The sequence below is a fragment of the Eretmochelys imbricata genome, chromosome 6 (assembly GCF_965152235.1).
Source record: "Eretmochelys imbricata isolate rEreImb1 chromosome 6, rEreImb1.hap1, whole genome shotgun sequence".
Taxonomy (NCBI): domain Eukaryota; kingdom Metazoa; phylum Chordata; order Testudines; family Cheloniidae; genus Eretmochelys; species Eretmochelys imbricata.
In genome coordinates, this window is record NC_135577.1 from 103899637 (window position 1) to 103923258 (window position 23622).

Sequence of the window (23622 nt, forward strand, 5' to 3'; positions counted from 1 at the left end):
CTTATATAAAATTGTTAGTTTGTTTCTTGTAGTTTAATATATTTCAGCAGAGTAACTTGCTTTTTCTTTTTTTTTAACTGTAACTTACTCTATTTTAAGAGTGGCAGGAAAAATACAGGGAGCTCAGAAGCAGTACAAAATAATATTGACTTTTAAAAGATTCAAAACCACATACTTCAGTGGCTAGATTAGTAAAGAGACACCTGCAAACAAAGGTTCCTCTTGACACTGGCAATCCATAATTTCTTCCTCCCAAATACTTAAGAATTAATTTCTTTCCATGTAAGAGAATCTACAACATTACACTTCACTCTCTTTTTGTCAGGTATTTTATTAGTAACATTAAATACCAGAAAAAGAAAAAGGCATTTTCCTTCTAAAACTTAACCAAAAGGAACACAAATGTAGTTGTCTAGTTTCCAAAAATAGTTTCTTCCAGAGGTACAACAGTGCAATATAAACACTAACATTTGCAACAGCAGAAAAGTCTTTTTTTTTTAAATTAAATAGCTTTTAAGGCAATAGTTAGGAGTGCTGATTTTTTGTCCGTTTTAAAGGTGGTCCATCCACACACGTTTTGACATCAGTGTTGTTTTCTTCATCTTCCTCCTCCGCCTCTTCCTCCCCAACATCACCTTTTAAAATTATAATACAAATTAATACTAGAAATACAAAAAATAGTCACAAATCCATTTCCTGAGGAAAAACTGTGGATGGGTTAGAGGACAGAGAAACTCTTTTTTTCCAGGTGCCTTCCTGGAGCAAAAGTTGTGGCTGAAACATGCTCCCCCTGCCCCCCGAAACCATGTCATTCAAAGTTGTTTATTTATGGATTCTTCACATTCTTTATCTGTAAGTCCATACCATTTTGTTGTGTGATTCTGCACTGACACTATGTGTAGGGTACAGACAAAACCCCACAAGACCTGCTTTTCTTATTGGAAAAGGGCACCACAAGTCTGAATGTTATGTTTCTATCCCCTAAGGTGGAGGGATTGTGATAGCTTTGACCCTCTAGAAATTACTCCTGTACAAAACATTCAACAGACTTACTGGGTTTTCTATTGGAACTGAATGATCAATGTGAGTGATTCTCCACCCTTTCTAGATCAGCACCCTCATCACCACACCAGGCGCCTTCCTATGTAGCACTGGGAGGGAAGGCTGATGGACTGGCAACCCCTGAACATGTCGGCTGAGTCAAAAGAGGATGCCGTTCAGTTACACACACCTGCCTCCAATCCACGTCTCTACCCCCAGGGAGACAAATGAGGGCTGCCGTGCGCCCGCACACACTCAGGGCGATGGTGGAGCAGGGCTCATCTGGGCAACCCCAGCAGTCTCACGGCCAACTGAACCGGGTGACACACGAGCGCCTGGCACCCAGTTCTCACCGCACTGGGGCTTATGCTTTGTCACCCAACCCCTTCCCTCCCCGTCAGCGCCATGCCCAGCTACTGCCCAGAGCGGGGGGGTGGGGGAGGGAACTATGGACTGTGGGCCACTTCTGGCCTGTCAGACCTTTTAATTTGGCCCTTGAGCTCCATTGCCCCGCTTCACCCACCCAGCGCTCCAGCCGGGGAATGGGGTCGGGGGCTTTCCCCGCTCCACCCACCCAGGAATGGGGTTAGGGGTTTGCCCCGCTCCACTGCCAGGCCTTTCTGCATTATGGGCGAGAGGACATGCATGTTACTCCAGCTGCACAACCCAAACGCGCCTCATGAGCCATCACAGCCTGAAACGTGCAAGCTCAGGTGCCTGCTACTTGTTGGCTTAGATGACTTTCCTAGTACCCAGAGGCGACTCAATTGTGGGCTGTTGGAAACTACATGAGAGGAGATTTCTGAGAGCAGGGGGCTAGTAAATCTCAATGAGTTCCAATGACGTGAAGCTGATGCCTGACAAATCCAGGCCAACATTCAATTTGTGTTCAGACAGGAGCAAAATTGTGTGGTAAAATCCACAAACAGCCCAGTAATTATTGTAAGAGTGTCCCTGTCTGAACAAGTTTCAGAGTAGCAGCCGTGTTAGTCTGTATCCACAAAAAGAACAGGAGGACTTGTGGCACCTTAGAGACTAACAAATTTATTTGAGCGTAAGCTTTCGTGAGCTACAGCTCACTTCATCGGATGCATGCAGTGGAAAATACAGTGGGGAGATTTATATACACAGAGAACATGAAACAATGGGCGTTACCATACGCACTGTAATGAGAAAAGGAGTACTTGTGGCACCTCAGAGACTAACCAATTTATTTGAGCATGAGCTTTCGTGAGCTACAGCTCACTTCATCGGATGCATACCGTGGAAACTGCAGCAGACTTTATATATACACAGAGAATATGAAACAATACCTCCTCCCACCCCACTGTCCTGCTGGTAATAGCTTATCTAAAGTGATCATCAGGTTAGGCCATTTCCAGCACAAATCCAGGTTTTCTCACCCTCCACCCCCCCACACAAATTCACTCTCCTGCTGGTGATAGCCCATCCAAAGTGACAACTCTTTACACAATGTGCATGATAATCAAGTTGGGCCATTTGGGAGTGAGAGAACCTGGATTTGTGCAGGAAATGGCCCAACTTGATTATCATGCACATTGTGTAAAGAGTTGTCACTTTGGATGGGCTATCACCAGCAGGAGAGTGAATTTGTGTGGGGGGGTGGAGGGTGAGAAAACCTGGATTTGTGCTGGAAATGGCCTAACCTGATGATCACTTTAGATAAGCTATTACCAGCAGGACAGTGGGGTGGGAGGAGGTATTGTTTCATATTCTCTGTGTATATATAAAGTCTGCTGCAGTTTCCACGGTATGCATCCGATGAAGTGAGCTGTAGCTCACGAAAGCTCATGCTCAAATAAATTGGTTAGTCTCTGAGGTGCCACAAGTACTCCTTTTCTTTTTGCGAATACAGACTAACACAGCTGCTACTCTGAAAACTGTAATGAGAGTGATGGTTAACACCCATTGTTTCATGTTCTCTGTGTATATAAATCTCCCCACTGTATTTTCCACTGCATGCATCCGATAAAGTGAGCTGTAGCTCATGAAAGCTCACGCTCAAATAAATCTGTTAGTCTCTAAGGTGGCACAAGTACTCCTTTCCTGTCGGAACATGAATTTTTAGTTTCCTGCGCATTCATGGCCCACCACACAATTTCCATACCCAGGGGTGGCCCTCAGCCCAAAAAGTTTGCCCGCCCCTGGCCCAGAGCCACTCAACCCCACCCCGACTCCAGCAGCTCCGCCGCAGGCCCCGCGCCTCACTCACCCAGTGACCCCGCTGCGGTCCCCGCCCCCGCGAGCCCCCCGCGCTCTTGCTCCACTAGGGGCGCGAGCAGCGCCGAGACCTGCTCCTGCAGCTGGGACAGGCCGCGCAGCAGCCCCCGGAGCTCCCCGCCGGCGCCGGCCTCAGGCTGGCAGCGCACGCGAAGCGGCCACTCCTGTCCCTCGCGCCCGGTCAGCTGCGCCCGCAGCTCCATCCCTGCAGCCCGGCCCGAGGGGCAGAGACCGGTAGCGGAACTGCCCAATCGGAATCCGTCCTACGCGCCCTAACCCGGAAGCCCTCGGCGCCCACGAGGCAACGGCCCCTCCAAACTCGCCCCAGGAGCCGAACGGCGCGCGCAGTAACTCTCGCGGGGCCATTACGCGGGAATTGTCCGACCGCCACCTGCCCCGTCATGTGACACCGCCTCCTCCGTCACGTGGTACTGACCAGCCCCGCCCCACCCTGTGTGACTTGTTGCTATGTGCCCCGTCGGCCCGTGTCACGCGCTGAACCCTTGTTTTGCGGTCTTCCGTGTCACGTGGTGTGTTGGCAGTTCCGCTTCCGTTGTGGCGGCGCCCCCCAGCGTTGGGTCTCGTTTCCCGCCTTGAGCCGTATCTGCCTCGGTCGGATCCCGCGATGGAGGCTGCGGCCGGGGGCGCTGAGCCCGCTGGCGGCTGCGCGGGGGCCCCGGAGGAGCCCGTGGTCTCGTTGGCTGACGTGCTGGCGGAGAACGAGGAGCTGGAGAAGGAGGCGCGGGCGGTGCTGGGTGGGAGCGATCACGAGCGCTGCAGCTACTCCCAGGTGAGGGGGCGGGGCCGGGCGGGCGAGCGAGCCAGAGGCTCGGGCCGGGAGCCTCTTGCAGGCGGAGAAGAAACAGCGGGGGACGGGCTCGGGGCTGAGGCAGCTGTACGGGGAGCGGCTCCCCGGGGCGGGGCAGGTGTGGGGCGATGGGGGGGGCGGCGAGGGAACAAGCGGGGTGTGTGTGGTGAGGCTGTTGCGGGGCGGGGTTAGTCTTTGATTTTCTTCAGGAGTCCCTAGGTGGGGTCCTTATTGAGCCAGAGCCCAAGTGCCACTGGGGGCCGGGGGCTGGTGCTTGGCCTCCCCTTGTGCCTTGCACTCGGTGCCCCCTTTGTGGCAAGCTCAGTGGCAAGGCTGGACTGCGGAGATGGTGCCTCTGGGGCAGAGGGTGAGGTCCAACATCCTTGTATTTTGGGATACCCTGTCTTTGGTAGGGTGTCTTTCTGCGCTCTTTCTCTCTCCCACACATGGTTTGCAGGCTGATAGTGGGGCTACACAACAGCACAGTTCAAGAGTTTACCCCATCAGACAAAATGCAGTCATTGGCTGGCAAATGTTATGTGATGGTCATTGATGGGAGACAAAGTTGGGGTCTTTGCCTGCTCTGTGGGTAAATAGAGAACTTGATGTCCAGAGCACTCTGCCTAGCTTTGAACTCACTTAACCCATAGTTTCCTCTCCAACAAATTATCCCACTCCGTATTTCTTCAAGTACAGGGCTGAGGGCGCATGTCACATATTGCAAGAGCCTAGTCTTGAAAAAAAATTTTCATTTCTAGGGCCTGGAAACATATCTTCATATCTTCATGGCATTTACTTTAGTCTATCCCCTTTTAAAGAGCTATTCATAGGTCAGCATTTTGGACTACAAGAAGGCACTTGGCAACTTTGGGAATGTACTAACTAAATGACTTGTACTGTATGTTTGTTGCACCCACTGTCAGCTTGCCCACCAAACACTAACTTGCTCCTAAATCCAGTTCTTCTGACACAAACTGCATTTACTACTTCAACAGCGAGTTATTTTCCTTCAATTATTTCTGCATTTCTACAGGCATTTATCTTGTCATTGTAGGGTGCTGTGAAAAGACAAGCCTTGTATGCCTGCAGTACTTGCACCCCCCCAGGAGAAGAACCAGCAGGAATCTGTTTAGCCTGCAGTTATGAATGTCATGGCACGCACAAGTTATTTGAACTGTATACAAAAAGGTAAAGCTTTTTCGGAAGAGGGAGATATTGGAGTAATTTCTGAGACACTTTTTTTTATTTGTCATATTGTGAAGAAGTAAAGCATCACGCCAAAAAGTCGTCTGTGCCTTTATGCTAAGTGCCCATCTTCTTAAAGAGGTGTTGATATGTGTGGAGAACATTTGCTGGTTGCAGAGGCAGAAATGGCACGGAAGAGGTTCACAGTACAGTTGGGTCCTTTCATTAAAGCAAATACTACATGGGTTTGTGGGGGAGTTGATTTCAGGAAAAAACAACATTGATCTTAAAAAAACCAATTTTCAAAGTACAGATTATGTTTCTCTGTTAAATTATAAAGTATTCTTGTTCATATGCTTTATAAGCACTTTTATTCATTGTAAAGAACTTTCTAAATATTAAGGCCTGCCACGTGCATCTGAATCAAGTAAAATACGTAGTGTTCACAGTGCTAATCATTGGCATGCAGCCACCTCTTGGGTAGAATGTAATGGCTGTTCAACAAAACACAGCACTACTACCCAATAGTGTAGATTAAATGAAGAAAAATATTTGAATATATTAGGTGAAGATTATCATCAGAATGTATTGAAACTGAATCTTTGGTAGGCAGATGTAATGCCCAAAGGAGAGTTTTCCCACCTAGAGCACCCCAACTAATACCCCTCTTAGTACAAACATTTCAGTGTGATCTTGAATGATCGTAAGTGGGAAGGAGTTCAGTTGTATATCTCATCCAAAAGACAGTATGTCCAGTAATACAGGCTCCCATGACATCCAACTAACTTAGGCCCCAGTCTTGCAAACAGTAAAACATGTTTGCCTTTATGCATGTGAGTAGTTACAGCAGCAACAATTAGATCTTCCATTGAGGTTTCCCAACCAAATACTGATGTAACTCAACACTGCTGAGCTGAGATCTGACAATCACAGCATGAGATGGAAAGGCTTCAGGACAGTCTAGCCAATTCTCACATATGTTTTTGTTTAAATAGCTTGTGAGAGCGTGTCACGGCTCTAAATAAGGAGCACTTATAAGAATAAGACATTATTTTAAGACAGCATAAACAATCTGAACTATTATGTCTCTTTCTTTCCAGAAACTTCCGCTGTGACTGTGGAAACAGCAAATTCAAAAATTTGCAGTGCAAGCTATTTCCAGTAAGTTTATGTGGGTCATCTCTTAGGAGATTAGAATAGGACAAGAATTGTCTTCAGGTTGTACAATCTCTCAAGAAAGTTCATGTTTTTTCACCAGGTTGTACATTAAAACATATACCCCATTTCCCTTCTAGGAAAAGGGAAAAGTGAATTCAGGCAATAAATATAATCACAACTTCTACGGATTATACTGTGTTTGTAAAAGACCTTATCCTGATCCTGAAGATGAGGTAAGAAATGCACAATTAGTAATAATACTATGGATAAAGTGCACAGACTTTTTTTCTGCATAGAATTTTGATAAATGCAAAGTAATACACATTGGAAAACATAATCCCAACTATACATATAAAATGATGGGGTCTAAATTAGCTGTTACCACTCAAGAAGGAGATCTTGGAGTCATTGTGGATAGTTCTCTGATAACATCCACTCAAAAAAGCAAACAGGGTGTGGGAAATAATTGAGAAAGGGATAGATAAGACAGAAAATATCATATTGCCCCTGTATAAACCCATGGTACGCCCAGGTCTTGAATACTGCATGCAGATGTGGTTGCCCCATTTCAAAAAAGATATATTGGAATTGGAAAAGGTTCAGAAAGGGGCAACAAAAATTATGAGTGGTATGAAACAGCTTCCGTGTGAGAGGTGACTAATAAGACTGGGACTTTTCAGCTTGGAAAAGGGATGACTAAGGGGGGGGATATGATTGGGGTCTATAAAATCATGACTGGTGTGAAGAAGGTAAATAAGGAAGTTTTATTTACTCATAACACAAGAACTAGGGGTTACCAAACGAAATTAACAGGCAGAAGGTTTAAAACAAACAAAAGGAAATATTTCTTCACACAACATATAGTCAACCTGTGGAACTTTTTACCAAAGGATGTTGTGAAGGTCAAGACTATAACAGGGTTCAAAAATGAACTAGATAAGTTCATGGAGGATAGGTCCATCAATGGCTATTATCCAGAATGGGCAGGGATGGTGTCACTAGCGTCTGTTTGCCAGGAGCTAGGAATGAGCAGTAGGGAATGGATCACTTGATGATAACCTGTTTTGTTCATTCCCTCTGGGGCACCTGGCATTGGCCACTGTCAGAAGACAGGATACTGGGCTAGATGGATCTTTGGTCTGACCCAATATGGGTGTTCTCATGTAGAATGATGATCATCAAATTCTTCCACAGAATGGACTCCATCTTAACAGAGAGATCTTACCTGCGGTGTTACTTTTGTTAATCATTTTACATAGTAGTCTGCATTTGCATAATGTTTAAGAGTACAATTATGTTTTGCCTTAAGATAGACAAGGAAGACAGGCAATAAATTAATGCTGTTTCTCCATTCAAAAACTTAAATGAAGGGCCAGCCCCCCATCAACAGATAAAATCATGCTTCATTTTACCCCTACATCCTGATAAATTAATGCTGGGCAGTTCCCACAATAAAGTGAGTCAGCTTGTGTGTTAATCTTGGATTTCCAATTATTTTTTTATCATAATGTCTCAACTCTGTATTTGTTCACCTGAAAATTCAAAATAATAATAAACCCCCCCTCAGATTATTAAATAACAAAGCACATTCTCTAAGAAATTAATGATAAAAAACATATTCCGTATCAGAGTTCCCAGCACTAGTATTGTACATTATGAAGCCATCATATCTGAATTAAAATTCACCACTTTACTTGACTGGCACATAATATTTCAGGGTTTTTTTTTTCTCTTCAAAATATTGAATTATAGCTGGTCTGTCTCTCACCTCTTCAATGGATAAGGAAAGTTAGAACGTGTTTATAGTATTTTGCTAAATATTTTGTATTTTTGAATAGTATAAAATATTACTAAAATATACTTGTATAAGCAATAGTGAATTCTTGTCACAGAGGGCATCTTGGGAATAGGCAATACCAAAATAGCAAATGCAGAAAAACAAACATCTGGTTTCTTGTTAAACCCATATGAATGTATAAATTAATATGACAAACACTATAATTTTGAAGTACAGTACAACATCAACTCTGCCAAGTTTTGGGACATTTAGCACTTTATTATGAAAGACTATTTAAAAACAACAATGCTTTAATAATAAACCAAAGTGTCTTGTATTATGCTTGACAGAATTCTAAAGTTGAATTAGCAGGTCTAGCTCTCCTACTGCAAACCTGATGAGACTCCTAACATAAATACCTCTTCCTGCTTCTGATGTGTCCATTATTTATACACTTCCACTTATGAGAAAGGGGTCGTAAGTGCACTGCAGTGAAGAAATGATTTTTGTCTGTCTTTTTTGTTGTGAGTGTGTGACCAGTTGTCATCCCCGGGGTGAAGCCTGGAAGCCATTGGAACTACTGTGCTCTCATACCATTCAGCTGGGTTGGCCTCCCACACTGCTCTGCTGGTGATGCCCAACCAGCCCCTCCAGGCCCTGTTATCACCCAACAGGACAGTAGGTAGCACGCCTGTCACCTGAGTGCTTTACCTAAGCCGCTCATGGACTGACAATGAAGGCACCAGCCAATTTCCCAGCTCCCCAGCCTTGTACCCCTACTAGAGTATAAACCCAGAATTATACCATCTTGCACTGTACAGGGTTCTGTATAGTGCAAGCTCATTAAATTAGTCTGCTTCCCCCTCAATGTGGAGAAGATATGCAACAGCCCATGCTTACAGAGCCAAGCTTCTGACACTTCACTTAAAAACACACTGGTTAAGATAAAACAAGTTTAGTAACTACAGAAAGATAGATTTTAAGTGATTATAAGTGATAGCAAACAGATCAAAGCAGATTACCTAGGAAATTAAAATCGCAGTCTGTCTCACACAAACTAGATAGGATTTGAATCAGCAATATCTCACCCTGACTGATGATACAAGCAGATTTTAGCTTCCTTACACATGCAGGAAGCTTTTTTTCTTTCCCACCTGGGACCCTGTTCCTCAGTTCAGTCTTTGTTCCTCCAGTGTTTCCAGGTGTTGTCTTGTAGGGGAGTGATTCCTACTCATGAGGTCACTTCCCTCTTATATAGTTTTTCCATATGGCAGGAAACTCTTTGTTCCAAATAAGGTTTCCAGCCCAGTTCGTAGAAAAGTACTGGTACCAAAATGGAGTTCAGTATCATGTGATTTGGTCACAAGCCCTTGCATGTTCCCACTGAGTCATGGCAGCCATTTTCCATAGCTGACTGAAGAGTCCAGAGGTGAGGTTAAGCTCTTCCATTGTCTTTGTTGATGGACTGTTAGCACTGTGTAGCTTCTTCATTGTTTTACCTGAAAGGCTAGTTGTGGATGTTTCCAACTTCATATCTTTGTTACACATACATAGCAAAACTTCATAACTTCACATACAATCCAATGAGATATTAATGTTTAGCAGATCAAGACTTTTAGAATGATACTTCACAAGGCATACTTTGTACAAAACATAGCATAATTACATCACAATGGTAAATTTGGAGTGCAGAATGTCACAGAGAGCATATCTGGCAACAATGCAAAAATAATCTTGTTAGACAATTGGGAATCTCTAGTCGCCAGAATATAACAAATTACAAGTGCTTCAAAGGGATAGCTCAGTGGTTTGAGCACTGGCCTGCTAAACCCAGGGTTGGGAGTTCAATCCTTGAGGGGGCCATTTAGGGATTTGAGGCAAAGATTAGGGATTGGTCCTGCTTTGAGCAGGGGGTTGGACTAGATGACCTCCTGTGGTCCCTTCCAACCCTGATATTCTATGATTTAATAAAGACTTCTATGATTTAATAAAACTTTGGCTGGTGAGGCTGTAAGTATTTATCATGGCTATGCGATTTAAGTGTCTCACTGTGGAAAGTGATTCACTTGTATATTCTTCAGAATACATGGCACTTAAAGTCCTGTGAGAAACTTTGAAGGTTGATATTATTGCTAATAATATAACCATTCTTCTAGATCCCAGATGAAATGATCCAGTGCATAGTTTGTGAAGACTGGTTCCATGGAAGGGTAAGGATATGTATTTAACAAAATTGTCATCTTGTCTGGAAATAGGCTAAAATTAGTGTTTTCCTTATGGCAAATCTTACTTGGAAAGGTAGACAGGGATCTTTTGAGAACCAGGGCAAGAGTTTTCAGATTAGCTCTTTTCAGGCTGTACGAAAAAACCTAAATCTTTATTCTTGCATGCTGGCAGTCCTCATGATGAACTAGTACGCAAAATGGAGAGGACCTCTACTTTATGCAAGGTTGCTCTTATTATCTAAACTAGTCCTAATAAGTGACAATAGACATCTAAAACTTTGTTTTATGGAAGACTGTTCTGAATGATAGCGTTTCATTGGAATTGGAGAAGGTTATTGAGCACACCATTATCAACTGTGATCATGATCTGTGGTGAATGGCAGCTCATTTAATGGGACATTAACTTAGAGCCATATCTGTTTTGGATAGGAGGGAACAAGCTGCACACTCAGTGCCTGATTAGGAACTTTAGGGAAGATTTTTTTCAAGGCAAATGGCCAAGGCACCCAATTACCATTGAAAGTAAATGGGAGTTGGGTGCCTGGGTCACATTGTTGCCTTTGAAAATCACCTGCTTTATGCAGGGTTAGGGGTTCAGCTTATCGTGTTGGGAAGGGTAGATGGTGAAATTCAAAACCAGACTGAAGCAAGTAGAATGGTTGAAGTCCTGGAACAAAGACATGAAATAGGAATATTGTTGGTATAGTATATCTTGCATTAATTATAGACGCTCTGATTCAGATAAATCATAGCATTTTTTTCCTAAATGTTTTGTATTAGATATTAAGTATTTTTGATGAATATTCTAGCTGTAACTATAAAAATTTGTCAAAAGAAAATGGAGGTAATTTTATTCATCTTGATGTTTCTCACCAGTTTGTTTGAAGACAGTTTAGATTTTGTATCTAACTCTTTTCACATTGCTTCCATACTGAAGCTGAAGAAGGATACAATGTTTTATAAACCTCGTTCAGCATTTAGAGAATCTCAGATTACTAAATAAGAGGGCTACTTAAAACTGCAGCGTGTGGTAGCTGTCCTTTTAGGATAGTCAAGATTTGAAAGTATCCATAAGTATTCCCGCTGTCTTGGCTGATGGAGTCCAGACTTCTCGGGGGATTGACATGTGAAGAGAGGCTAATAATCTGGATACATTCCTTAAATTTGATTGGTCCTCTCTCATCTTCTAGCAGTACGGATGCTAGGTATGGAGGACAAACTGGGGATAATATACTGATAATGGGAATACTGAAAACATGAGGGAAGAGGTGGGCATGATGCTTGTTTTTCTGCCACTAAACCTAGAGCAAAAAATACTCTGCAGAATCTATTAATTTGCAACTAATATGTCTCTGTCATATGTTCCTATTTCTTCTTGACAGCACCTTGGTGCAGTTCCCCCTGAGAGCGGGGACTTCCATGAGATGGTGTGCCAGGCCTGCATGAATTGCTGTGCTTTTCTTTGGGCGTATACTTCACAGTTAGCAGGTAAAATTAGGAGAGCTGTATTAATATTTCCATTCTATAAACCTCCCAAACATAGCTGACTTAACTCACATAAGCCTATCAAGTGGAAGACAGATATTTGCTGATAAGGCTGAAGAGATTGTGTTACTACTTAGACAAAAACCTCAGGCAATAAACTAGCTTATGTGGCAACTTTAGGTTTTTTGCTTTATAAAAAAAAGGAAGGCCTAATTCTTAAGTTTTATAAAATCTTATTTTTTTTTAGTTTTGAAAGTAGTTTATAAGTGTATTTTCTCAGCGTAGGTGTTTATGGCAAATATTGCAAAAAGACTTGATTCTTGCCCCCCGGTGTTTATGTTCTAGGCTAAATCAAAATTACTGAAAAGACATTACAACACTGGGCGTAGGTATAGGGAAACAGAGGTTGGGGGAGAGATGATGTTGGAGTAACTTTGAATAGACCCTGAAGGGTGATTCTGCATTGAATGGATTTGGAGAGTTCCCCTTTGTTCTGTTTGGGATGTGGTCTCTCCTAGGGAAAACAACTCTCCAGTTGTCTAATCAAAATAAATACAGGAGTCCTAGTGTTCTTTGCTGCACATTCTTCTCTTCAGGAGTAGAAGTAATGTAGGAGCTAGAAAGAAAGGGAATCATCTTCCCTTTGGGCACGACAGGGAATGGATCACTTGATGATTACCTGTTCTGTTCATTTCCTCTGGTGCATCCAGCATTGGCCACTGTCGGAAGACAGGATACTGGGCTAGATGGACCTTTGGTCTGACCCAGTTTGGCTGTTCTTAAGTTAAATTGCTTTGCTCCACAGCAGGTGGCTGGCTGAAGGTGCTCACTTCCAAATGGTTGATTATCAATTGCTGATTATGACCTGTCAGGTCATAAAAAGTTGGCTACCTCAGGATGTATCTAAGGGGTTGATGTCCAAGGATTTCATACATGGAATCCTCTTATAGTATAAATACATGACAGTGCTTTTTCTTAGAATAGGTATGGCATGGAGCATACACTTGATTACATGTCAAAGAAGTAAACCCATTATATACGGGGAACCAAATAGCATAGTTATATAATATGCTCTAGCACTGTAGTGCTCTTGGTGCTGAGAGTGCTTCACTAAATCATGAAGGAAGCTAGTGGAGGTCTATCCATTTTTATATCCCCCAGGATTGCTTTGAAAAGAGATGACAGAGGCTTTTCCCTGGTAAAATAACTAAGAGGTAAAGAGCAAACTCTGTAGCACATGGTCACAGTGAAATGTTTGATCGCTTTGATTAATATTCACTCACTCTAGAAAATTATGTTGGCAATTTCACTGACTGAGGGAGAAGCAGTGCTCTTAAGGAGCAGCAGTCATGTCTTTCATGCTTCAGAATTTAAGAGCATCTGCAACAGTGTGTTCCAGGTCTTGAGAGTGATGTGCTTATGTATGTTTGCTTAATTTTATTTGTAATTGATTCATAATTACGCTTTATAGATATATATGGAGAAATTATTTAAACCAGTTTGTTTTTTGAGAAGCCTCTGTAAAATTGGGAGACTGTTTCATCATCCTCACAGAATATTGTTCTTTTTGTTTGTCTTTAAGACCTCTGTAAACATTCTAAAAGTGTATTTTATAATAAATTAAACTTTTTTTGGTTTCTTCCTTCTGTTTGTCTGAAAAAAATAAAGTTTCAAGGGTATATCAGGAATAAAATAATAAAATAAAATCAGAGAAAGTACCTGGCTACCATCCAATCTTTTTCAAATACCAATGAATTTCAAGAACTCAGAGGAAGAGTAGCATCCTAGGAGCTTTCAGCACTGTGAGAGATCATGGTATTCCCCCTCCCCCGTTTTCTCCATTATTTTCCAGTAAACTCTAGGCTTTCAGGATGAAAGAACAATGCAAGTTTTCTTTTCTGCTTTGGAAGTGGGAAGGCACAAAGGAGTTAAGCAGTTTAGATCGGTCTTTCAGTTAATAAAAATAAACTTACTGCGACTTGTTCTTTAACACTGTTTTTGCAGTAGGAGGCGTGAGGGGTATGAGGAAGCTGTGATAAAAGATTAAGCAATTTTATTATTGTTTAATGAGAACATGATGTCCCCAGATAGCTCTAGAATATATCCTTGTTTTTATTGAAGTGTACATTGCAGTTTGAGCACTTGTATGACAAAAGAAATCAAAAGTATCAAAAGAAATTCTGAAACTGATTTCTTTGTCCAGCAAGCTTATGTTAGTTATGGATATACATTTTCTAGTTCCTACTGTGACCAAAGTGACCTCACTTGAAGATGAAAGGATTGTGCTGAATGTCAAGGAAACTGAAGAACAGAACAGAGAAGTCAAAAAGGAAAGTGGAGGAGATCTCCAAGGGAAGATCAAGGAGGAAGAGCAAGTTGAACAGTATAATGAGCCATCTACTAGTTCTGGGTCGAAATGTCCAGAGGTAAACTGCACATTTTTCTTATGGTCTTATGTTCCTGCTCTGCTTAGTGTGGGCAAAGCTCCTCTTTTGGTTGTGTGAATGGGAAACATATATTCCATGCTCCCTTTCTATACTTCATCTACTTAAATATTACTCAAAGTTTATGTAATTGTCCTAGCACAGTCTCCACTGCAGTGGACGTGCCAGTAAATACTGCTGTGAAAGGTTAATGCGTCAGTTGATCAGCCAGTAGACCAGGGCATACAGGAATACAGTATGTTCAGCAAAGATCTTCCATTCCTCTTCTGATGTCACCCCCTTTGTTATTTGATCAGCCTGAGATCACTTCTAAATTTGTTTGCTAATGTGGAAGTACCACCCACTGTAACTGTGCCATCAGGCTAGCCCAGATCTGATTTCTGAGCCCTTTATAGCTTTTGCATTGAATCTGATGTTTATTTGTAAGAAGGATAATCAATTAATTTAGAGTATGAATGTCTTTAGCAGTTTTAGTTGATTCTCCTGGGTATACAGCAGTGTCCTAATTCGAACTTTACTCTGAACACCACATTAGGGAGCTTTAAAAAAAAGGGGGGGGGGGGGATCAAGGCAGGACAGTATTGTAGCTAAGAAAAGGACAAACTGGAAAAAACCTGAATTAAACCCCTTTGAAATAAAATAGAAGTGAAAAATACTGACTTGTTTCATTTTAATTCAGACAGTTACAAAGAACGATGAACCGGTCTGTAAGCTGCAAGAACTCCAGACCAAACAGTCTCTGAAGAAGGATGCTGCCACCTTTTGGCCGTCTAACTGGCGGAGTAAATTGTGCACATGCAAAGACTGTTTAGTATGTATGCATTTTGTTTTCTAGGCTAACATTTATATTAGTTCCTTGAAGACTCTACTGAGAGAAGTCAAATAATAGTTTATAAAACTTCCTTGTTCTGAATGTAAATATGTACTGGAAAACATTCCACTAACCTAAGGAAACAAGTGTGGATCTTATCTGATGACTTTCTCATCTTCAGAATTAATTGTATATAATAGCCTGTGAACATTTTGTATTTATTTACCTACTGTCTAAAGTAAGCACAGTTCTGGAAGCATTCACAAGAAATAGCTGAAATACTTGCAGATATAAAACAATGTGGTAAATGTTATTTCTTTGCGAGAGGGCTTGAAAGGTTGGCAGATGGTCCGTAAAGTTTAAGCTGGAAAATAACTTTTACTTTACTCTTCAGAAAATGTATTCAGAACTGGATGTCCAATTCCTGATTGATGAATGTGACACTGTCTTGGCCTATGAGAATAAAGGTACAAGTGACCAGGAAACAGACAGAAGAGATCCTTTAATGGACACGCTTAATAGCATGAACAGAGTCCAGCAAGTAGAACTCATCTGTGGTAAATATAACTTCATTTTGGGAATTCAGCATAGCATTTTAAATACATATATCTTACCTAAAGGAGCTATTTAATAGACTTTCTACTTAAATAGCAACCGTGTCTTTAAAAAGCAACTTATAAGAGACTGTTTAACTAGCCTCCAGACAAGTTTCTATAGGAAACCTTGAATGTTTTTGTCTCCAGCCTGTTGTTTACTATTTACATTAAAGAAGTAGATTTTCTAGAAACTTCTGCTTGTTTTCTAATTCAGCAGGTCGTCAGTGTTCTGGCAGTGGTAATTTCTTCTCGAAAGTTGACATGTTAGTATTAGCTAGCTTTGTTTTCTGTGTTCATACATTATGTATATAGTATCAACAGTGCAAATACAATTTCCCTGCCCTGCACAGCTGTCATTAGAAGTGGATAATAGGCAGGGAAGGGTAACCATGAAAAGCATAGGACTGAACGAGGAAGTCAAGCACTCGCTTAATTTTACTGTTTAGTTAGCTTCTTATATGCATTATTTGCGGGGTGGGGGAATCGTCAGCTTCAGGGCAGATGGAATTTCCTGACAGTGTTCTGTGGAGTATACCCAAACTCTGGTCCAGTGTCTGTAGACATGAAGATGGAGGTACTTGAAAAAATGGTGCAACAGTCCCTCAACAAGAGGCTGCACTATATCTGACGTGTTTGAGCATTTCTGGGCCAAAAAGCCAGAGTCCTGAGTCATAAATTAGGGCTCCTACGTGGAAGACACTGTCAATTGTATCAACTCATGCTCTTACCGCTTTTCTGAAGAACACAATGTGCCAGTGTGACTGTATTGTACCTCAGAGTAGAATCTGTTCTGCTCCAGTGAACTTAAGCTAATAAACCCTCGAGGCTTTGAACAAATGAAGCTCGCTTCACATATAAAGAACAGCTAGTACTGATGTATTAATTTATTCATAGCACTTGATTCTTAGGTTTGTTTTGTCCTTAAAATGCCCATTTAAGCTGGTTGCTCTAAGCACAGGGGAGTTCCCTTATATAGAAAGTATGTGTCAGTGATGTTAGGCATAGGGGTGGTGTCAGAGTATGTGTTCATGCTTGGTTGCTCCTAAAAATCAGTGGTTTAGGTTTAAAATTTACAAGAACAGAACAAATTGCTTGATTCTTGCTCAGTTAATTCTCATTCAGAAAGGTACAGATTGCTATATGTAACTTGCTGCGGGGAGGTGTATTGTGAATCTGGTAAGGAAACAGTGGGCTGAGCTGAAGACTTGCCAAGTCCTAGAAATGGAATCTGTATCCTATGTTCTCTGATCCATCTCATTTAGTGTTGATAGTACTTTGCTTTCCTCACAGCCAGCTCGTCTGCCCAGGCAAATGAGGTACAGCCTAACCAAGAATTCCTAAAAGCTGCAAGATTTTCCATAGTCTTTGTTATTGAATTAATATAGATTTACACTTAAACATAGATATTAAATAAGTTCACAAATCCACAATAAGTGTTTGTGATTTGATTTAAATCTGACAACTCACTGTCCAGTAGTGAAATGCAATGCCAAAAAGTTAGAAGAATGTAGTGCTGCATGAGGCTCAAATCTTGGTAAAGCTAATATTGCCCCAAGGAGCTACCTTGATACCATGGCAAGTTACCACACCAAGTTGTCAGTTTATAAAGGTGTTGCTATGGTAACCACCGTTGGAGGCCATGGCCTGATTGTAGCAGATAAGGCCAGTTCTGAACTTGGTGACATGTGTTTTGAATTTGAGATTTTAAAATTTTCAGTAATAACTTCTGTAGAAAATGACATTGTGTGTGACCTGAGAAAAAGAGGATTTTCATTAAGATATCAAGAAGAGAGATGTTCAGTCATTAAGGAAGGCAGAACACCACCAGCCCTGGAGGTCTTGAAGAAAGGCAGGAAAAGAACGTGGCAATTTCAGACATCTTGGTACAAAGTCCATAAATGGCTAACGGGCAGTGCTATGAGTAACAGACTATATTGTTGGCCGTTTGCTTCTTTCAACTAAAAAAACCATGTGCGCTAACGAAGGTTACTGTGACTGGAAAAATCTGTCACAAAGCACATCTATACACAGCTCATCACAAGAGCACATAAAAAATGAAGTTTCCTTGAAACGCTTAGAGCAGGCAAGTACTCCTATAGATGTGTTGCTTAGTGAGCAAAGGCACCTTGCTATCTTAGAGCACAACAAGAAAGTCAGGAAGAACAGAGAGATTTTGAAGCGACTAATTGATATTTCAGTTTTATCTCTTCAGGAACTTGCATTCCATTGCAATTGTGAGATGGAACAATCTCTCAATCAGGGTAATTACAGGGAACTTTTTGGTTATTTTTTTTTTGTCATGACAAGAGATTGAATGTTTATTGGCAGAAAAATGCATCCATTTTTCTGACTTATTAAAGACCATTCAAAACGAATTGATCAAATGTGTGGCTAAAGAAATAATATCCCACATTGACAGTGAGATAGAGTGCAGTTTTTTTGCTTGCGAGGTAGATGAAACAACTGACGTTTCTCACATAAGCCAGCTTTCACTTGTGTTACGCTACGTGGACAAGAATGGGCAAACACAGGAGCGGTTCATGGGTTTTAAAAATGACAGTGCAGATCGAACCGTAGTTGCTTTGAAGCAGGTTGTGGATTCAGTATTGTTAAAATACAACTACAAAAGAAAACTTGTGTCTCATTCATATGATGGCGCTGTAGTGATTACTGGTGAGCTGGGAGGTCTGCAAGCCCTAATTAGAACAGAGCTCCACAAGCTCTGTTTGTGCATTGTTTTGCCCACAAATTAGATGTAGTTCTCCAGCAACGGGCGCAGCGTATTAAAGAAACCCGTGGCTTTTTTGCAACTTTGGAAGGCTTCTCCACATTTTTTTACATGCTTGAGCAAACACAGTGACCTGCTAGATCAAATTGTGGGCCAAAGGATACCTTCCCTCTGTGCAGTTCGATGGACATCCAACAGCCAAATCCTACATGCCATTGTCTCAGAAAGAGAGAAACCGTGCAAAGTATTTCAGGAGATTGTCAATACCAGTGGTTGGGATGGAGAATCTCGGCGACAAGCCATAGGATACCTTACAAAACTAAATGACTTCCCGTTCCTTTTCTTGGCATACTCCTACCGTAACGTCTTCAGCATCACTGACATTCTTGATGATGTTCTTCAGAAAAAGACTGTTGATGTAGATTACTGCCATTTGCAAGTTCAGTTAACAATCACAAGGATTGGTGATCTGCATAAAGAAGAGGAGTTCAAAGAGGTGTTTAATTCTGCAGCCACTACCCTCACTGCCTTACCTTCACCTTCAAAAAAGCATAGGCTGGATTTGGAAGATGGATCCTCTGAAGATGGTCAGAAAATGTATTTACAACTGTACAGTGATATAGTTGATAACATCATTCTGCAGCTGTCTCTCAGGTTTGTAGACATAAAGGCCCTCCATTTCATTAAGCTATCAGAGTCATCAAGATTTCCAGCTTTCAGGAAACAGTTCCCCACAGATGCTTTTACCTCACTCTCCAATTCTTATGGCAGCTACTTTGATTTAGATCATCTCAAGAATGAGTATGGTGTTATCTTCAAAGATGAGCAGTTTCAAAATCGTTCTGTTAGCGACGTGCTGCGCTTAATCAATGAAACTGGGCTCTGTGAGGTGCTTAAGGAAGCATACCGCTTTTTTTGCTTAGTTGCCACTATACCAGCAACAACAGCGTGTGTGAAAAGCATCTTTTCTTGCCTTAAACGCATCAAGACATACTTGAGCACAATGGATCAGGGTTGTCTTAGTGCACTAGCCACAATATCCATTGAAAAAGAACTGTTGTCTTTCCTGGAGAAGCAACCGACCTGGTACGATGATGTTATTGCATGCTTTGCTTCAAAAGAAAGCCTAATTGATTTTCACTATATGAATAAGGTAAGCTTACGTCATTTAATGGATGTATAACTGTCAGTTTCTTGCTATGACGTGAAATTTTTTGAATGAGTTTTTGATATTGTATTTTTATAGCAAATAGTCCACTAAATAATATGTGATTGTCAGGTTCTGATTTGCCAAGTGATTATAAAACCTTTTTTTAAAGCAGTTTTCTAAGTTGTGTTATTTAAAGTGCTAATGTTGCCTTTTTTTTTTAGTTGATGTGATTACATTATAGTTACGTAGTGACTGCAGGGTATCTGAATGCATGAAAATGCTCATAGCAGAGATATAACATTAGCTGAACAATGTCAAGTTATGCTTAGGACTTTAATATAAGCCAGCATTTAAATTAATATGAAACTGTCCTAACTGTCTCTTGTTTATTTGGAATTACTTTCTTTCTCTGCAAACCGATTAATTGAGAATGATCTTTTCTGTGTATTTAATAATCTTATAGCTATTACTATTCAGTTAGTGGGGGTGGATATAACTTTTGTGATTTGTGCTTCTCCTGTCAAAGTCACAAGCCACCATTGCTCACAGCTCTAACAGTTAGCAACTTGTGCTCAAAGTGAAGTTATTGAGTAGGAGGATACACAGAATTAAGAACCACCTTAGGATAAACCCTTCCTGCAGCTCTTCATTAATTTATAATCCAAACTTGAAATCCATTTACAGAGGCAAGTCTAGTCAGTTACTAGTTATCAAGAGGAGATAGCAAACAATCATTGAAGCAGACAATTGAGGGTTTTTTCCATTTTTTTCTTCCAGAATACAACGACCTAAAGACAGAACTGACTGACTACCTCAGGAGATTTGCAGATGAAGGAACAGTAAGCTATAACTAAACAGTGTTTTCTAAAAAATACATATTTTATGACAGGTTAAAATTTCCATAGTTTTTTTGGGGGGGCACGGGTGAAAATAGAATGAAATAGAAACGTCACCTCCATTTTTGACTAAAGGTTGAGAAAATGCATGTGCTGTAGTAAAGGAAAGGTTGAGAGACTGCTTGGGCTCTTTGTAATTGTGCACATAATGTCTGTTTATCTTTAGGCTCTTCTATTCTGTAACAACCCATTATCAGCATATTAAAGTACTGATGAGTGCAGTTTATAAACAAAATAAATGAGTTGAATTTTTAATCCAATATGACATTTTTCCACATAAACATCTTAAGTCTCTTGTGTGTCCTTTGTCAGCCTCACTTTAATATTTCTTAAAAGAGCAAGAACAGGTGTTGCTACCACACTTGCTCTATTCAGTCATACTTTATCCAAGGCCTTCACATCCCATTGTCAGTCCGTGCTAGAATTTACACCTTAAACTTTCTTTTTACCTTCAAAGCCGTGGGTTTTTTTCCCCAGAATACCTCAGCTGAGACATTTTGGTACTGTTTTTGGTTCTGTTCCTAGCTTGGCTGAAATACGGGCACTGTGTATGCAATTATGCAGTCTTCAACCCACTACAGTCCTGTCATTTCATTTTTGTTTGTAGTGTTGCTGTAACAGTGTTGATCCCAGGATACTTGAGAGTAAAGGTGAGTGAGGTAATCTTTTATTGGACCTACTTCTGTTAACGAAAGAGAAACTTTCGAGCTTACTGTGTGTAAACGTGAAAGATTGTTTAACAGAAGTTGTTCCAGTAAAAGCGATTACCTCACTCACCTTATTTCACTTTGTAATTAGAGTTCCTGATAGTTCATAAGAGCTGGACAAGAATTTTATACTTTTCTAACATTTTACTTCCTTTCCCTTGGGGCTGCTTTTTTTGCCATGCAGGATGGTAGTTCACATGCTTTATTATTGAACTTATGCTTTTGTACTGGGCAGGTCAGGACCATTGTTTTTAACAAATTGGATTTCTTGATACTGCTGGTGAGACAGTGTATGTTTTGTGTGCATTGCAAATCTATCCTGAGAAACTTCTCTCTTAGATTGTCTTTTCCAGATATGTATTTTATTGTCTGTTTCAGAGTAGCAGCCGTGTTAGTCTGTATTCGCAAAAAGAAAAGGAGGACTTGTGGCACCTTAGAGACTAACCAATTTATTTGAGCATAAGCTTATGCTCAAATTGGTTAGTCTCTAAGGTGCCACAAGTACTCCTTTTATTTTATTGTACTAGTTTGTCACAACTTGGGTTTCATTTTATTCTCAGGTTGTTAAAAGAGAAGACATTCAGCAATTCTTTGAAGAATTTCAGTCACGCAAGAGAAGACGGACAAATAGGATGCAGTACTACTGCAGTTAGACTGAAAAGGCTTTGACTTTCATAAGGACAAACGGAAAAAACATCCTTCAGTAAATAGAAGTGGCACCTTTGCTAATATTTGACCTCTTTCTCTAAATCCTGCTTTCCAAGAGGTCTCCTCCAACTCTGCTCATTCGCTCTGTTCCATAAAATACTTCTTACTTTTGTAGCTTATACATATGTCATAGCAAAGCAACATATCATGCAGATTTCAGACAGCATCAGTATACTTAAGTTGTCAAAAGTTGGTTTTGTTTCAGAGGGAGTGAATTGGTCCTTGTTAAAACAACTTTGGTGCCACTTTGTGTCCCTTTTAGGCTTTGACCTGTTTCACTTTAGTACCTGTAGCTATATACCATACTAAAGATGGGGGCAGACAGCCTTCTGTATCGGTGATAAATCTACATTGTAGTGTGGTATAGTGTTGCTTTGTTGGTCTGAATACTGCCATACTAACTCTTCTGGTGTAGTGGTACTATCATAAGTTTACAATACAAAGGCAGAAGGTTCTCATTCACCTGGAATGTTTAACCAGACTGATGGGCATAATTCTCTAAACATTACAGTATGTTTAAATCCTTAGAGGAGAATCACAGCTTAAAAGTAGGGTCATTATGTGAACTTAAATTGCATTGTAGTTGCAGAGACTAACTCTTTGTTGCTATGGAAGTGTATTTTCTGGGTCAGAGGAGATTAAGGAATCATGGACTGGTCTTCAAGCAACAGCCTATGGCATTATTTTTTACTTTTTTAGAAAAACTTGGTTCATGTTTCATTGTACAGTAACATCTTACATTAATAGAATGCTGTCACTTTTATCCTCTCACTAGAATGTAAATGGAATGCTAAATGTGGGATGATACTAATAGGTTACAAACTAAGCTTTTGGGTTTTTTAAAAACTGACCTACCTTAAGTTGTTCTAGCTTTTAAATGTTAGTGAAAGATTTTAAAATGTTAAGTTGACTTATTCTTCTTTGCTGCCGTATAAACTTGTGACCTTTTTGGAACCACTCTGCTGGTTATTTGACATAAGACTCAATCTACAACTGAAGTCCTTTAAAACAAAACTTAAATATCAGAATTTACATATTAGTTTAAAGTGAGTTTCTTGAGAAGATTTTTACATTGGTTAATCTTAAACTCCCAGTTGATATGTATAGTACTTGAAGGGCTTGTATTTTCCCCAGAGTCTGCTTTTACATCAACCATATTGCTTTTTGTTTTTAAACTTGTCCTTTACTACTCTCCCCATTAATTTTGTTTGACTGCCTCACTGTGCAAAACCTAGTTTTGGCAGAAATAGATACTCAGTTAATTGGTTTGTTTTATGCAGATATGACAAGTTGCTTTTAAAACTACATTTCTGGGTACTGTATATGCTCTTTTTGTAGAAATTGTTACTGGAGTTAAATATGCAGTTCAACTCCAAAAATAATTCTGTAAAATTTAAATAAAATTACTGTTCAGACAATCTGCATGTCATGGTTGCTTTTAAAATTACTGTTGTGCAGTTTAGGCTTTATGCATCCAGTCTAAACAGTAAATCTTTCAACCCAGGAATAAGGCTGTTGGTGTGTATAGATTTAGCCAACTTCCTGTATACGGTCATGAGACTTCCACTGTAAAAAGAAACTAGAGGCAAGGACAACAGGAAGGATGATAAACAGCTGATTGGAAAGTAACTAGGTACCTCATCCAATCCTACTCAAGGAGTC

General features: G+C 40.7%; 2 protein-coding genes across 2 annotated transcripts; one reads left to right on the top strand and one right to left on the bottom strand.

Moving 5' to 3' along the window:
• Nucleotides 1-311: 311 nt before the first annotated feature.
• Nucleotides 312-3695, bottom strand: GON7 (GON7 subunit of KEOPS complex). The gene is made up of 2 exons (XM_077819306.1): nucleotides 3275-3695; nucleotides 312-635 (listed from the first exon to the last, which is right to left on the bottom strand). The coding sequence occupies exons 1-2, from the start codon at nucleotides 3483-3485 to the stop codon at nucleotides 526-528; spliced, it is 321 nt and encodes a 106-aa protein (XP_077675432.1). The 5' UTR covers nucleotides 3486-3695; the 3' UTR covers nucleotides 312-525.
• A 135-nt stretch (nucleotides 3696-3830) lies between these two features.
• UBR7 (ubiquitin protein ligase E3 component n-recognin 7) lies at nucleotides 3831-23378 on the top strand. Its single transcript, XM_077819307.1, has 11 exons — nucleotides 3831-4072; nucleotides 5145-5278; nucleotides 6376-6436; nucleotides 6571-6666; nucleotides 10367-10420; nucleotides 11818-11923; nucleotides 14159-14346; nucleotides 15044-15175; nucleotides 15570-15732; nucleotides 20427-20488; nucleotides 21813-23378. Exons 1-11 carry the CDS (start codon nucleotides 3908-3910, stop codon nucleotides 21903-21905), a joined length of 1254 nt encoding a protein of 417 aa, XP_077675433.1. The 5' UTR covers nucleotides 3831-3907; the 3' UTR covers nucleotides 21906-23378.
• Nucleotides 23379-23622: the final 244 nt, after the last annotated feature.